Source organism: Micrasema longulum, unplaced genomic scaffold (assembly GCF_059751315.1).
Source record: "Micrasema longulum isolate JH-2025_06_02 unplaced genomic scaffold, ASM5975131v1 h1tg000075l, whole genome shotgun sequence".
Classification (NCBI taxonomy): domain Eukaryota; kingdom Metazoa; phylum Arthropoda; class Insecta; order Trichoptera; family Brachycentridae; genus Micrasema; species Micrasema longulum.
Genome location: NW_028277282.1, coordinates 97,430 through 114,257, shown reverse-complemented (window position 1 = coordinate 114,257; position 16,828 = coordinate 97,430). Strand labels below are relative to the sequence as shown.

Genomic DNA, 16,828 nt, shown 5'->3' with positions numbered 1-16,828 from the left:
TTTCCCTCTCTGTTGCAACAAATTTAGAACTCAATAACTTCCTAAGGAGGAAATGTAGTCTGTCTACAAACATTTTGACATACTCAAAACATTGTTGAATATACATTTAGATTCGAGTAACAATACAGGGCCCTATTTACAACTTAGGAAATAATTCATTCATTAATTGTTTTTAGTTCTAACTAAAGAACGGGATAAATGTAAATGGTGAGAAAAGTCGTCATAAGGACAACGCTGCCTTTTAATTATTACATTGTTACATTTAAAAAAAAGGAATAACCTGCTAAGCCTCTATTTAGAGACTTGTCAGCAGGTGAGATAGAGGGGATATGGAAGGAGGTAATGAAAAATAGACAAACACCCAGACCGATTGAGAAAAAAATCTTTCTTAATTTATTTTTTTTGGAACTGGCGGGAACATAATCTTATAATTATGATTTCCTTTTTTTTTCTAGAAGAATTTGGAAATCAGAAAATCAGAAAATGGTTGCGATTTTGGCAACATCTAGTCAATTTTTCATCCATTGATCCATTGCTTTTCTTCTTAGAATCTTATTTAGGAGTGTAGTACTGCTGTTTTATTGTTTTTTAACGTTTTACACATTTTTAAATCGTTTTTGGTTTTTTAAACACCTGTGAAATGAATCTTCTTATAGAACATTTATTTATTCAAAACTTTGAATGAACATTTTTTTTATAGGAACAAAAGTAAACTAAAAATGTACACTATACCATGAAAGGAGGGCATTGTCGTATATGAAAAAAAACATCATCATCATCATTATCTTTCCACGCCTAATGGTGCATAGGGCACTGCAATGGTACACCAATCGCAGCGTATCTTGTTTATTTTTGTTAAATGAAGGTAAAATGATCAGTCTTACGCTTCAGGTACCAGTCCAGGGACTATGAAATATTCTAGTGTGAAAACACCCCTTTAAATAAATATTTCATATCAACCATGTCGGGAATCGAACCCGAGACCTCTTGCATGGCAGGCTAACGCGCTGACTATTACACCACAAGAAAAAAAAACATAATTTACCAAATTGTATTCAACTAACACTGTACATGCGTTATCACACATATTACAATAAATTTCAGGCCTAAAAATATGTCACTTTGAAAAATGAGTATTTTTTTACGAATATTTGTATTGTGTTTATTCGTGATAATTTTTTGAGTGATTATAAAGATAAAAATTTACATGATAATATGGAGGAAACTTGTTTGTCAATAATATGTAAAATTTTCTCACGTGTAAATCAAAGTTAATAAACAAATATATTATACCAACTTTATAAATATTATGCATTAAAAACATTTCAATAAATATTTCATTATTAAATATTTCTCCAATCACGATGTCGTTTGATTTAAAATATGAATTTAATGTTTAGTCGGCAAAAAAGCTGATAATATTTTTTCTATACCGAATTGAGTACGAAATTATTGATCGCGGTAGATCAGCAAAAAAAGGCAGTCGTTCGTCCGATTTTGTCGCGTTTGTTTCATCGTACAATATTGTTTAATAAACATATTCACTTTTAATCGAGTGCTGACGATAATTATTACAATTAAACTGTCTTAAATAAATATTATGTTTTATATGTTTTGTCAGTGATTTCCAAATCTGCTAATCAAAATGGTCTAAGTACAGTTGTTTCGTTCGAATAAATTTGGATTTTGATGTAAACAATTAATATTATCTTAAAATATACGCAATAAACAGTGCAAGATGCTTCTTACTCTGATAAGAAAATTATGTGCTGAAATGTTGTAATCGCGTTCGATTATTTAATTTCAAAATGTTCAAGTTTGGTGAAGTAAATAATATTGTGGAAATAAATATATTATAAGTGTATTAATCACAATACCGGGAAGGTTTCGAGTGAAAATAGCAGTAACAAGCAACAGTGTGAGTAAAACGTTTTTGCTAATTTATCACAACCCTAGTCAAACAATGACGAAGTTCAGTGGTTCTAACTAAGTAAAAAAATGTTTTTATTTTTATGTATCGTATTACAACCGCTATGATTTCTTAAAGTTTTGTAATTTTGAAATCACACCGTACGTGACGTCACGAGTTCAAGTCGGTGAGTTTTCCTGATATTAAAAAGTAAAACCCCGTAACCGTCAAAACACGCTAAACGTCGAAAAACACGGCTAGTTGGAAACCGAAAATCTATCGCAACTCTATAATTCATTGCTTATTGTTAACACGTGTCCACTTGAACCTGTGACGTTAAGTAGTTCTATGTTTTCGTATTTTACGTTTCGTTCCCGCAAAAGTGTCCATTGAACACATAAATACACCCATTTCTATCGTTGTGTGTTTTCTTGGAATTGGTGACCGTAATTCTCTACATACCTGAGCACGTATATCGTAAAATAAATCATGTAAACACGATAGCCAAATTCCATTTTAATTATGCATTAAAATAAAAAATGCATTGTTACTTAAAAATCTCCATGTGCTTAAATATAAATAGTATTTTATAATACGACAATTGAAAACGAGTCAATCCTTAACTGAATCTATATTTGATTTTATTTTCAAAAATACATACATTAAAAAAAATAAAATGTTAAAACTCGATAAAGAACGAACATGGAATTCAAATTTCGAAAGTATAAGTAATTAAATGATTAGGGTTATTCGATTTCATTCTGAGTTAAAACTTATTCATTTGCCAGGTAAATATCTATGCGGCCTTCGGTGTAACGTGAAACAAAGTGTGTTCAAACATAGCAATTGTATGCGTTAGTAGTCTGGAACCATTTTGACGAAATTTACTCTCCCACGTCCGGGCGATGTCCCCTTAAAACGATTTTTATTGATTTTTTCACTCAATTTTTGGAAACTTCGCGATATAATTAAATGCTTAAATTTTTACCGCGTGTAAGAAAACATATTTTATAATCAAATTCCCGCTACACTGAACTTTCCTATTCTAAATATGTCAATCTAAGAAAATCTGTAGTGATTTTAACTCTTGAAATTTTAGGCCATACTTCAATATTAAAACAATTAACTCTTTTCATGGCAATTTATCCTATAGGACCTACAGGATACATGATTTTTTTCCCGATTAAAACAAAAAAAAACTATTTTGGTTTCGGATTCTGAACCCTATTTCAACCATCAAATTGCCTTAAATAATATTTTTTCGTTCTGCCAAGATAAGGGGTTAATTAATGTTAATTTCAGTACTTAAATTTATTTCGTTGTGTACATATTTTACAATCATCATTTTCCTATCCGCTTCCATATCATATTTTAATCATATTTTTTCGAATCGGTCTTGTCTTCAGATGTCTAGAGACAGTGAAATATTACAGGGTTAAACCACCTTCAACCAGATGTGGACCTTGCTAGGAAACGAAGCAGGGACCTTAAACATGGTAGGCAGAGTTACTGTATTCTTCATCGGCCCGGATACGGGAAGCTACATAAATATACTACAATAATTTTAGACGCGTTTTTATCACATACACTTTTTTTTTTAATTTTGAGGTATGCACTTTATTTTTAATTCTATAAAATGAAATACTTAACTTAAAACTGTTTTTTTAACTTACGACACTCTAGTTTGTGTAAATCCCTAGACATCCATATTTACTAACTATTCCTTCATCTCTGTTGAAATATTTGTATCTCTACTTAAGAATCAATGAAAGGCCGTTTACACGTGGACAATACAATTTGTTAACCGTGAACGCGTACAGATGGGACCTTATGACCACAGCGATTTGCTCGGCGCGTACGCGTCGCTCCCGCATATTTCTCCTATCGTAAGTGTTGGCAGAAAAATCATTTTTATTACTTAGTGATAATTCCTATACATCTCGGTTTAAAATAAATCATATTTTTTGTTAATCGCTTTTAATGAACGCCGTCATGTATTCATTTTCGCAGCGCTCACGTGTGAACTGCGGCCAAATTTTTTTATCATCCCAGCATTCTGTCCTGCGCGGTCGAGGCTGTCCACGGAACTGAGACAAGACATTATTGTCTATTGTATTGTTTACATGTAAACGATACTTTAGATTAGAGAAATTAAGATCATAATATTCCTAAGATTATTACCCTTGTATCTATGTACTTATCTCAATAAAGAAAAATAAAAACGTATTTATGGTTTTTCACTCATTGTTTTTTAATTTTTATGTGAATTGTAATGACGTATAATTAAATAGACACGTTTTAAGCGCGTAACAGAAAGCATTTTTATTCGTTGGTAGTTGCCTTCCTTGTATCCTTTTTTACATAAATATTTGCATATGCGTGATTTGCTGTCATTTTTATTTAAACTGTAGAGGGTAACGCAATATTTGCTATTTATTCATTTTGGAATTACACAAAATATGAAACATAGAAAAATAATGTGTCCCTACTGGAGTCACCCGTGCCGAGGACACTTTACTATAGCTGTATTAAATGAAGCTAGTATAGGAATAACGTGTCTATTAATTACACGTCGATGGTGAATTGTATAAATGGCGTATATGAATAAAATAATTGTTGACCAAATGACTTTTCCTTTAATAAAAGTACTTCTCATAGCGTTATAAATATAAAATAAAAATATATTATACATTTAAAAAAAACGCGATTAAAAGTTAATTGAAGTCAGAAAGTAAAAGATAGATCAGAAATAAGTAAAAGAAAAATATAAATAAAGTATTAAGAAAATTACAAACTACCTAATAATTTATTCACATTTTAACAAGGCCGTTAAGGTGCCACACGTGTAAATTGTATTAAGAAATAGTATTATCAATTTTATTTTAGAAAAAAATAAAGGGTTTTAATAATATTTTCTTATCTACGTGTTTTTTTCAACGGTGTATATTTAAAATTTCCCTCTCTAAACACGAGTTTTCACTTTATTAGAGAGGTAGAAACGTTATTATTAATTATGTGTGTAGGTACAAACCACTTGTAATTTTATATGTATTATTTTGACAACATTTTTTTCTATTAAAAAATAAAAACACAAGAATATATTATTCTTTATTTTCCTATCAGCACCCGGTGGTGAATAGGGAACTGCTCTGTACATGTACTGTTACATGAAATCAAGATTATCGTCTCACTCGTCTGTCTAGGGACTATGCATTTATTATGGTAACGAAAAATCATCCTTACCGATTAACATCAACAATGATGTAGAAAAGATTTATCTAAATTCGTTTACTTCACAAAAGTTTTTTTTTCACGGAAGTTAACACATAAAAAAAATGTGTCCAGTCATCTCCTAAGCCAGCACGGTGATGCCTAGACCAATATCTTCATTTTAAAACTGGTTCTCTATCTATATTGAAATATCTGTCAAATGAGATTCAGTGATACGGCGTTCTTACAAAACATACTTTTATTATTAGGGAATTTAACTATTTGATGAAATTTCCTTTAACAAATTAAAAAATACTATCTTAAACCAATTTTGGACAATAGGATTTAAAGTATTTGGGGTCTTACAAGATTAACGGCAACTTATCTTTATTAATTTTGAATCATATCTGTACTACATACGTCTATGAATTTTAGATAAATGATAAAGAAGATTTTAATGTAAGACATTGTTATCGCACGATAACTTGATATGAGAACATTAATCGATTAATAATAAAATCTTCAATGTATGTAGGTTCAAAATACAGAACATTTTAGTCTTTACGGGACGACATTTTTCACATTTTTATATTTTATTCATCCAATACGTACATATGTAATGTATTTCATTTATCTAAAGTGTTGTTGCATAAATGTCAATTTCCAGTTTGTCTTTTATTATATTGTACAAAAATGTAAAACATTATTTTGTGGGGTGTTAAAATAACTATTAGGTATATATATTTTACATTAGTATAGTACGCCCTCAGAGTAAGAATTTTTGCTCTCAGAGTACGTCTTATAGCTTTGCACTTTTTACTACATTGAGAAGCTTGTTTGCGTATAATACACGCAACAATCCATACACTCAACAATCCGTACATCATTGAGTGCTGATGAGTGTCAGAATATACCGAATAAATATTTAACCATTTTTTATCGTATTTTATTGAATCATTGTCGCCGGGCCAAGTTATGTGGGATGTACTATAATAATATAATTTTAAATGAAAATGAAGGTAAATATTTTTTCATTCGATTTATTTCGTATGCTTCTTTACTACAGATTGACGTATAAAATAATATAATTTAAGAAAACATGTAAGAACAAAACAAAAAATGGAAACGGTAATATTCTAAAGAATACTATTTACAAATGTATATACACTTACTTCTACATAGATTCAATATCAGTCGATATGGAGTTCTTATCATACGGTAGGCGGGAGAATTTTAGGTGCTGGGTTTAGGGTTCACCAGTGGGCGTGGGCGGCTCCATGATGGACACCGTGGCTGGCGGCGGCTACGGCGGCGAGGTGGGCGGCTCTGGCGTGGGCCACTTCGGGAGTCTCCTGGGGGACGGCGGGCACTCCGTGTCCGGCGTGGCCCCAGGCTCCGGCGTAGGCGGGGGCGGCCCAGGCTCCGGCAGACCAGGCTCCGTGGGCGGGGGCGGCCCAGGCTCCGTGGGAGCCGGCAGCGGCGGTGGCGGCGAGGTGGGCGGCCTTGGCGTGAGCGACTTCGGGGGTGTCTACTACTCTGCCGTCGGGTCCCAGAGGGGCGGCTCCATGAGCCCAAGATCCGTGGTTGCCGGACCAGGCGCCGTTACCGGCCCAGGCTCCGTTGCCGGCCCAAGCTCCGTTGCCGGCCCAAGCTCCGTTACCGGCCCAAGCTCCGTGGTCTCCGGCCCAGGCTCCGTTGTTTCCGTATCCGGACCAGGCGCCGTGGTCTCCACCCCACGCTCCATTGTCCCACTGTCCATGGTCCTGGCTCTCGGCGAGTCCTTCCCCTTTCCACTGGCCGTCGTTGTGGGCGTCCCATCCGTGAGCGGAGACCAAAGCGGCCATGCACATGAAGGTGGCGACGAAAATTGAGTTCATTTTGATGGGTAGTTTCTGCAACGAACTAAATCGACTCTTAACTGATAAGCCTATTCGGATGAAAACTGCTTCTGTGCCTTCGATAGATCGGACGGGCGGTTTTATAGTACAAACCAAGGACTACTTGTCGCCTTAGAAGGGGCGTAACAACTTCAAATGTTGCTCCAAATCCAGTTATCATTTTTTGCTATGGTGGACAAGTTTATCGAAGAGAATGTAATTGTTACACGGAGTCATTGCGCCTATATTAACATCCGCACCGCATATACTATATTCTATATTGTATAATAGAATATTTTGTCCCGGGACCAAAGCGATGGACAATTCGCCAACACTATTTGATGTTAATTATAACATTCATGGTCAATGACTGAATGTCGTTTAGATATAAAAAGTGTTATTGATTTTTGCATTTCCGACATTTTTGCGGTACGCTGCACCCATACGTGAATATTATGATGTAATACTGCCTAAGGTTTGCATAGCACATTCTGTCGGTAATTATCCTAGTTTTCATATAGTATACCTTCCCAAGAAGTCTGGTAGGTCAACTAAATAAATTCATTGTTTATCTAGGAAACAGACAAAAATTAACCCCTTTTATTCATTCAGGTACCTATTCGTTTTTATAAGCAAATTTACCATAGTGATAATTTGTCTTCCTTCATGCTATCGTTGTAAAAGTTTTGAATGCAACCATTTTCTTGTTTTTTCCCGCTCAATTCGTGACTTTTAAAATAAGTATTCAGCTGAACATAATTATTTTGAGTGCAATATTTTGAGTTGGCCAAAAATGTTTGTTCACAAAATACAGGATTTCACCCCCTAGAGAGTCATTAAGGTTAACAAATTACAACAGAGATGGAGAATATGTTGTAAAAGGAAATATTATTTAAGTCTAGGGCTTATGACCTGTCATTGGATGAACATACTGTACTGTACTATACACCGTGAAAGTAGTATGTGAAATATTTCAATCAGATGAATCTCTTTACAACAATTAATTTTGTTATTTTACTTCACAAAAATCAACAGTGAAGTACATTCCTCTATACATCCAAAACCGTTTTTAAGACCGTGGATAATCCTATCGGTTTCACTCATACAGAAAAGCAACGTTTTTTTCGTCAATCACGAGCTACTCTTTTATAATTTTCAATTTCATAAATCGCGATTTTCATTGCATTTCACTCTACTACCTTCACTGCCCCGCCCCTTTCACTGTGAGTTTGGCAAATTATACGGAGGGACTTTATCGGATATTGACATCCATCTTCATGACCATATTGTAAACACTAATGATAGCAAAAACTGTATTTAATTATAACCTATTTACTAAAATCAACAGATAAAAGAATTTAAGAAATATGGATGCTCAATAGGCAAAATGGTGAATGTTACACAGTGTGTAAAGTAGCCACTTAAACCAGACAATGACAGGTCGTAAGCCCCATAAATCCCTAGACTTCATCTCCGTTGTAATTTGCTAATATTTTTTGTGATTTTTAATTTTAGTTTCCATGTTTAGTTCGTATTTTCTTTGCTTCATATTTAACGAGCTGAACTCGGCAATGCTTTGCTATTGCTAGATTTAAGTTCATACTCGTTTATAGATTAAATGATTGAAATTGAATGCTGTCGAAATACGATCTCTCATGTGAATGTGTTGTAAAGACATATGCGATAGATGCACAAATGTTGAGATCCGTACATTATGTAAGGCTGAGATAAGCATTAACAACAAAATCAAGAAAGGAGCTCTGCGCTGGTTTGGACATGAAGAGCGAATGGACAACGAAAGAAAAGCTAAAACTATTTACAATGCGAATGTTCATGGAGGCAGAAATAGAGGAAGACAGACCGTAAATGACATGGCATGACCAAATTCAACAAATACTTGAAGATAGACAATAGACATGGTAAAAGTCGGAATAATCGGCGTTTGTGCATGAGAATATCTATGAATGTAGAGGAAGCGAGATCTGAATGCAAAGATAGAGTGATGTGGCGTTCTATCCTCTCTGCCTACCCTTACGGAAAACGGTATGATAGTTTGTTGTTGTTGTTATTATAAAAAAAACATTTTTCTAGTGCCATAATTCAGAGAGAAAATACGTGAATACGTTCATATGAAGAAAAGTCGGACCGCGTTTCCTCTTAAGGTTAAACATAATTAAGTATACTTACAAAACTTTACTAAAAAATCTTCAGGAAAAACCGTTCGGATAAACGTAAAAAAGATGTTGGAACTTTTCATTGGTAAGTAAGTACCTAGGTACTTGCTTATGATTGAATTTGTGGCGGGTCGACAACGACGGCACGAGCCGAACATTGCCGAACGCCGACGTAGAGCGTACGAACGGGCCAAACCGGCTTCGAGAAAACTACCGGATTCCGACCTCACCGCACGCGTCTTCGAGGCACAAAATTACCGCCAATTTAGATTTACCAACTTCATTTTATTTTGCCTAATATAGTTATTAGAATCCTTCTTTCAATGTGTTAGCTTCAGTAGTTTAGTTTCGTGAATAAATCTTTGTGTAAAACGTAAGTACCCTGTTTTACTTGCTCTCATTCTGTGCACCCACATAACTTTGTACATCACAAAATTAGGCCACCAACTAGGTGCCTACATAAAGGTGGTAACAACACGACTAAAAGTGGTATACCCCGACGTTTGAACACGAAAACACAACATTAAACAATCAATCACGGTGACCCCATTCAAATTCCATAAAAATTGCGCAAAATTTCAGACAGAAATATCTTCGCTTGACAAAATTGTACAACAATTACTTTTTTTCGGTCGGTACATGAAAAATTTAAAATTTCATTTTTAATTTGATTGCACTTTTAATTTATTTGTAATTAATCAAGGTTAATCTATTTCAAGGTTAACTTATTGTAAGGTTAATTAATTTAGTATAATAGAATTATATTATAATAATTATAATATATAATAGAATTAGATTTTTCAAAGACCGAGCGAATCGAGTGAATTTTTCTGTCGGTAACAATCTTCAATGTAAATGTAACTAATGTAAATGTAATTAATGTAACTAGTGAATTGATTAAACTGTGATTAATTTCTTAACAATATTACTCGGCCGGGATTAATTCAAACAGGTGATTCATAATTTAACTAAAATTATTATAAACAAACATAATATAATACGTTCGAGCGACTCGCTCACCAAAAATCGCACGCCGAGTAATACATTCCTACAACACATATAAATTTTATTTTTTTTTATTTTTCTTGAGTCGAACACACAAACAATTCACACGAACATTTACATAGGGTGCCAGATTGAGTAGAGGTACTTACAGGGTACCGGAACATAATTATTTTTGACAAATATTATATGGCGAGACAAGCGTGACGTAGGCATCCGAAAGTTTTCTCCTTGTGAACGCACTGCGGGAGTAAGTTTTTTTTTTACCAGCGAAATCTATCGGAAATATTTTTCAGCTGGCGCAGTCGTGCACAATACTTGCAATTTGTAAAATTTTATTTTTGTAAACAACTTGAAACTATCAAACAAACAGATATTCGGGCGGCTAAGCCGACGAATGTTTAACTTAGTACGTGGACATTAGTATCCATACTTTTTTTCTATATACATTATATCGTGTGACTGTACTATATATGTTTATATTTTTAACCTAGGCTATGCATGTTATTATGTGTTACAGATTTGAAGTTTTACCATAAACATTTTTAAACTTGATATATTGTACAACGGACAATCAAAAGGAATATTAATATTGAGGGGGACCACTCAGGCTTGGAGAATACAAATACCTAATAGTTGGAAAATGTGTTCCGCCGTATGGTAAAATAATTATTTAAATTTTCTGTTTTTAATTTTCTTTTCTATAACTTGCACAGTACATACATAACAAATAGTGACTCTGACATTTAAAAAATAAATATTTTTGTTTGAAATTTAAATTTAAATTTAAATTTAAATCTAATAATTTAAACTTAACTTTTTAATACAACTACACTCATTATTGAATACTTTTATTTCAATATGTTAACTTATACTGTAATCATTATTACATACATTTTTCTGAATTTTTTTTTTAAAAACGAATATTTTTAAACTGTAAACAATGGCTAACAAGGACAACACTGACTTGACAAATATCAACACAGCAAACAACATGTTCCACACGGATAGGATTAGCGTTAAACTACCACAGCTATGGGTGAACAACATCGAACTTTGGTTTAAACAGATAGAAGCACAATTCGAGTTGGCAAACATAGTTTCAGAAGACGCACGTTATAGTCACTTAGTGTCAAAACTTGAACAAACGCACATAGAACAAGTTTCAGATATTTTACTCATGGAACCGAACCGAGCAAAATATACGAGGCTGAAGGAAGCTATAATCCAACGCATGGGCTGTCCACAGGACAGAAGGAGAGAAAAACTGTTTTCTTCCTTACAGCTTGGGGATCGAAACCCATCCAGCCTACTTAGAGAGATGCGGACGCTAGCAATAGGTTTACAAATAGACGAAACGACGTTGCAATACTTGTGGATACAACAACTGCCCAAGACGATCCAAGCGCATTTAGCCATAAGCGAAGATGACTGGGATAGGCAAGCGACGATAGCAGATCGCCTAATACAGGTGTACACACAGGATAATGTAGCGGTAGTAGGTACCAACAATAAAAATAACATTTGTAGTTTAGAACAGTCCGTACAAGCTCTAACCCATAAGGTAGAGAGTTTATTTCACACAATCAACAAACAGCATAGTCACAACAACAATAACAATAGATTCAAACACACAACAAGTAACAGCAGTAACAATTTCAATAACAACAAATACAACAACAATTTCAACAAAACAAGCTATAGGGCCAACGGAAATAACAAGAAAACTATTCTTTGTTACTTCCACACAAAATTTGGCGATCAAGCTAAGAAATGCGTCACACCATGTGAATTTAAACCGCATCTAGCTTCAAAAAACTAGATGGTCGAATCATAGCGGAGGCGGCTGATTCAACCAACACAACACGTCTCTTTGTTAAAGATCGTGATACCGGTGTGTCATACCTCGTTGACTCCGGATCGGAAATATCATTAATTCCTAGATCTTTACACAAACGCCATGGAGAAAAGTCTAAGCTAATTCTCTATGCAGCGAACGGGACTACGATCCAGAATTTCGGAGTTACCACGGTAACACTGAATCTGGGATGTAAACAAATGTTTACATGGAAGTTTATAATAGCGGATACGACACGCCCTATTATAGGAGCAGATTTTCTCCACAACTTCCACCTGTTAGTAGATGTTAGGAACAAACGGTTAGTAGACAATACAAACGGCAAGATAGTCAGAGCATTTGACATCTCCACAAACAACAACATAACATGTTCCATATCATTAACAGACAAAACCAACATTTACCACTCACTCATATTGAAGTATCCACAACTAGTAGATATCAATAAACCATACGCAGGGCTGGATAAACACAACACAATCCACCATATAGATACCCGTGGCAAACCCGTTATGTGTAAGACTCGTCGGCTGTCCCCAGAACTACTGAGGCAGGCGAAGCAAGAGTTCGATCACATGGTGGCTCAAGGTATTTGTAGACCCTCCAAGAGTGAGTGGGCCTCTCCATTGCATATGGTGAAGAAGAGCGATGGTACTTATCGCCCTTGTGGCGATTACCGTAGCTTAAACGCACAGACGGTACCTGATCGTTATTCCTTGCCACATATCCACGATATATGCAATGACTTATTTAACTGTAAAATTTTTTCCAAAATTGACTTACAACGAGCATATCACCAAATTCCAATTAATGAAACTGACATTAAAAAGACAGCTATAACCACACCATTCGGGTTATTTGAATTTGTAAGAATGCCATTCGGACTATCATGCGCTGCACAAACATTCCAACGTCACATCAACGAAGTCACAAGAGGTCTAGAAGGAGTACACGCATATATCGACGATATATTGATCGCTTCACCAGACGAAGAAACACATGTGGAACACTTAAAAGCTTTGTTCCAGCGACTTCAAGATCATGGAATGGTGGTAAACCCATCTAAATGCGAGTTTGCCAAGAAAACACTGTTATTTCTTGGTTATGAAATTTCGGCTGAAGGCATCGGACCCTCGCCAACAAAAGTGGAAGCCATCACGAACCTCAACAAGCCAGAAACCATTAAGCAGTTGAGAAGATTCTTGGCCATGGGAAACTTCTACCGAAGATTCATACCACGAGCAGCACACAAATTGATACGACTACACGATTACCTCAAGGGAGCAAAAAAGAATGACAACAGAAAAGTAGAGTGGAACGAAGTCACTACACACGATTTCGAAGAGGTCAAGAACTCGCTGATCAACGCCACTAAGCTTAGCTACCCAGAGGAAAGCAGCAAGATGTCAGTGTGGACAGACGCCTCAGATTACGCAATCGGAGGCGTGCTACAACAAACCACAGACGGCATCAACTACAAACCGATAAGTTTCTTCTCAAAAAAGTTGAACAAGGCTCAGTGTTCATATAGTACGTACGACAGGGAACTACTAGCCATTTTTGAGACTGTAAGGTACTTTCAACATTATCTGGAGGGCAGAGAATTCTGTATATACACGGACCATAAACCACTACAATTCGTGTTTAGAAGGAAAAGTCACGACAAAGAAAGCCCCAGACAACTCAGATATCTAGACTACATCTCACAGTTCAGCACGGACATCAAATACATAAAAGGAGAAGACAACGTCGTCGCCGATACCTTATCAAGAATCGACATGATCGAACAAGAGGCAAACATATCGTTCGAAAAGATCCATAAAGAACAAAGGCAGGACAACGAACTACTCGCACTCTTGGACGACAAGAACACTGCTCTGAACCTGATCAAAACCAACATGCAGGGACAAGAAATCGTCTTCGATCTCAACAAAGGCAACATGCGACCGTACATCCCAAAAACGCTACAGAGATCTTTCTTCAACCAAGTGCATAACCTCAACCATGCAGGAGCCGACGCCACGACCAAGACCATCAGTCAAAGAGGCGTCTGGAAAAATATGAAAGCAGACTGCGCAGCTTGGACGAAGGCCTGCATACCCTGTCAGAAGAGCAAAGTCAACAAACACACGAGGACACCGATCATCAAGATCGACATGCCGAGACAGAAATTCTGCGTGGTCCATGTCGACCTCATCGGACCTTTTCCACCATCAGAGGGACTGAGGTACTGCCTCACATGTATCGACCGATACACTCGATGGGCGGAAGTAATCCCTATCGCAGATATCCAGACCCACACAATCATCAGAGCCATCTGGGACAACTGGATTGCGAGATACGGCGTACCGGAGAAAATTATAACTGATCAGGGTAGGCAATTCATGTCTACGGACTTTAACTTGTTTTGTTCCAGATCAGGCATAGCACACTCCAACACGACGCCTTACCATCCACAAAGTAATGGCATGATCGAGCGATTTCATAGAACGCTGAAGACGGCCATTAAAGCTCACCACCCTGTTCCGTGGACAAAATCGATCAGCACCATACTACTCGGACTGAGGGCCACACTGCGCACGAATGCAGAGCACTCAGTAGCAGAGATGCTGTATGGGTGCAAACTAAAGTTACCAGCAGACATCCTGGAGCAGACGAACGACTACATTGACCCGGACTCCTACACTAGGCAACTGGTAAATTTCATGCAAAACGTCAAACCAAGGCCAGTCGAGCACCACAATAAAGGTAACGTTTTCATCCACCCGGAACTAAAGAGAGCCACACACTTGTTTCTGAGGGACGACAGAGTGTACAAACCCCTGATGCCGAACTACAAGGGGCCCTACAAGGTCATCACCAGGGCGGAAAAGACGGTAACACTGGACGTGGATGGCGAACATAAAAAGGTTTCGCTGGACAGGTGCAAGCCGGCGTTCCAGACAGCGGAAGAACGAGCCAGTCCAGCAGAAACGGAAACACCAACAGAACAACCGGCATACACAACGCGTAGCGGCAGGAGGGTGATACAGCGTCAGTTTTGAAAAACAGATTTCAAAACTTGGAAGGGGGCTGTGTGGCGGGTCGACAACGACGGCACGAGCCGAACATTGCCGAACGCCGACGTAGAGCGTACGAACGGGCCAAACCGGCTTCGAGAAAACTACCGGATTCCGACCTCACCGCACGCGTCTTCGAGGCACAAAATTACCGCCAATTTAGATTTACCAACTTCATTTTATTTTGCCTAATATAGTTATTAGAATCCTTCTTTCAATGTGTTAGCTTCAGTAGTTTAGTTTCGTGAATAAATCTTTGTGTAAAACGTAAGTACCCTGTTTTACTTGCTCTCATTCTGTGCACCCACATAACTTTGTACATCACAAAATTAGGCCACCAACTAGGTGCCTACATAAAGGTGGTAACAACACGACTAAAAATTCCAAATCTAAAAATAATTCATATTCAAACACTGAATTTCAGTAGGTACGTAGGTACTTGTTTATGTTTGAATTCCAAAACATAAGATAATCAATTATTTTCAAATAAAGAATTCTTTTGGTAAATGTCAAATTCTGCTCAGGGATGCACTTGAGTCAGGAATGCGATTTTCAAAAATGTATAGAATATCAGTTGATATTATTTTAGTATAACCAAAAATCCAGTAAAAAGAAATAAATGGTTAGAAATTATATGGAATTCAATTAAATAATCATCATCCTTCTTAGGATGGATTGCCTTAAAAATAAAATTAAATAATCTGATTGGGATCCATAAAAAAACGAATGCTGTCTGTAAACATTCAAAATAAACTTTTTTCTCTACACAAAAAAAATACAACCATACTTTTTTTTTGGATACGCATTCTCGGCGAATGCAGCCCTGGTGATGAATAAAAAAAACATTTACGCTCTTAACTTTTTTGTACTTAATAAATTAAAGATTTTATGAGCTTTAAACCTTCTCGTGGCAAAGATGCACATTTATCTAAAAAACCGCACGTAAATTGGTCCGGTAGTTATCGAGTCCATCGAGGAGAATCATTCGAACATTGCCTTTTAAATACATAGATTGCTTGAATTTACTCGTTTACGCCCTTAGTGTAATAGGGAAATATCACATACTACGAGTCCAGAAAAAACTTTTTGAAAAAAATAAGATTTTGAAAAATTCATTTCAAAACCAATATGGATATTGTGGAGAAATGTTTGATGGTAATTTTTTTTTAAATATGTCCCTAGAAAAACGCGACATGTTTGGCAATGATAATTATGACGTCATGATTCGTGACGATGTTCTATAAAAAATTTAACGGTTGCAAACAAAGTTTAAAATTCACATGAATCGTGACGTATTAGGGGCGTGGCCAAAGCAACTACCGTTTTCGTATTAATTCAACATTTTAAATTAAAAAGATTTTATGCTATTAAAAGTACAAAAAAAAATTTTTTACTCGACAGTATTTCGTAGACCCTTATTATTTAATAATTGTAAAAAATAAACATGATATTTCCATATACTTTAAAATTTTACAAGGTACCAACCATATTTGCCTCATTCGCATAAAAAAAATAATTAGCCATAAATAAACAAAGTAAATATCAATAAATAAACCTACTACGATAATCGTTTGCCAAAAACCACCTTAAAGCTCATTAGTGTGTGAATGTCACATATTAATTTGTAGGTAGGTACGAGATCTACACCTACGCATTATAGACAGATTAAAATAACCTGGGGTGCTATTCTGAACCGTTCTCGTAGCACGATAAAACAGTTTTTCTCGTGTATTTTGTAT

General features: G+C 36.0%; 2 protein-coding genes across 3 annotated transcripts in view; one reads left to right on the top strand and one right to left on the bottom strand.

Annotated features, from left to right (window-relative positions):
- The window catches only part of LOC148284940 (diacylglycerol lipase-beta-like), a 77,254-nt gene that overhangs the window by 31,022 nt on the left and 29,404 nt on the right, over nt 1-16,828 (top strand). The window lies entirely within an intron of this gene.
- On the bottom strand, nt 6,146-7,066 carry LOC148284941 (uncharacterized). The gene has a single exon (XM_088232553.1). The coding sequence runs from the start codon at nt 6,994-6,996 to the stop codon at nt 6,373-6,375; it is 624 nt and encodes a 207-aa protein (XP_088088679.1). The 5' UTR covers nt 6,997-7,066; the 3' UTR covers nt 6,146-6,372.

Excerpts from the sequence above, each read along its gene's own strand:
- LOC148284941 (XM_088232553.1), bottom strand. The coding sequence starts at position 6,996 with ATGAACTCAATTTTCGTCGCCACCTTCATGTGCATGGCCGCTTTGGTC.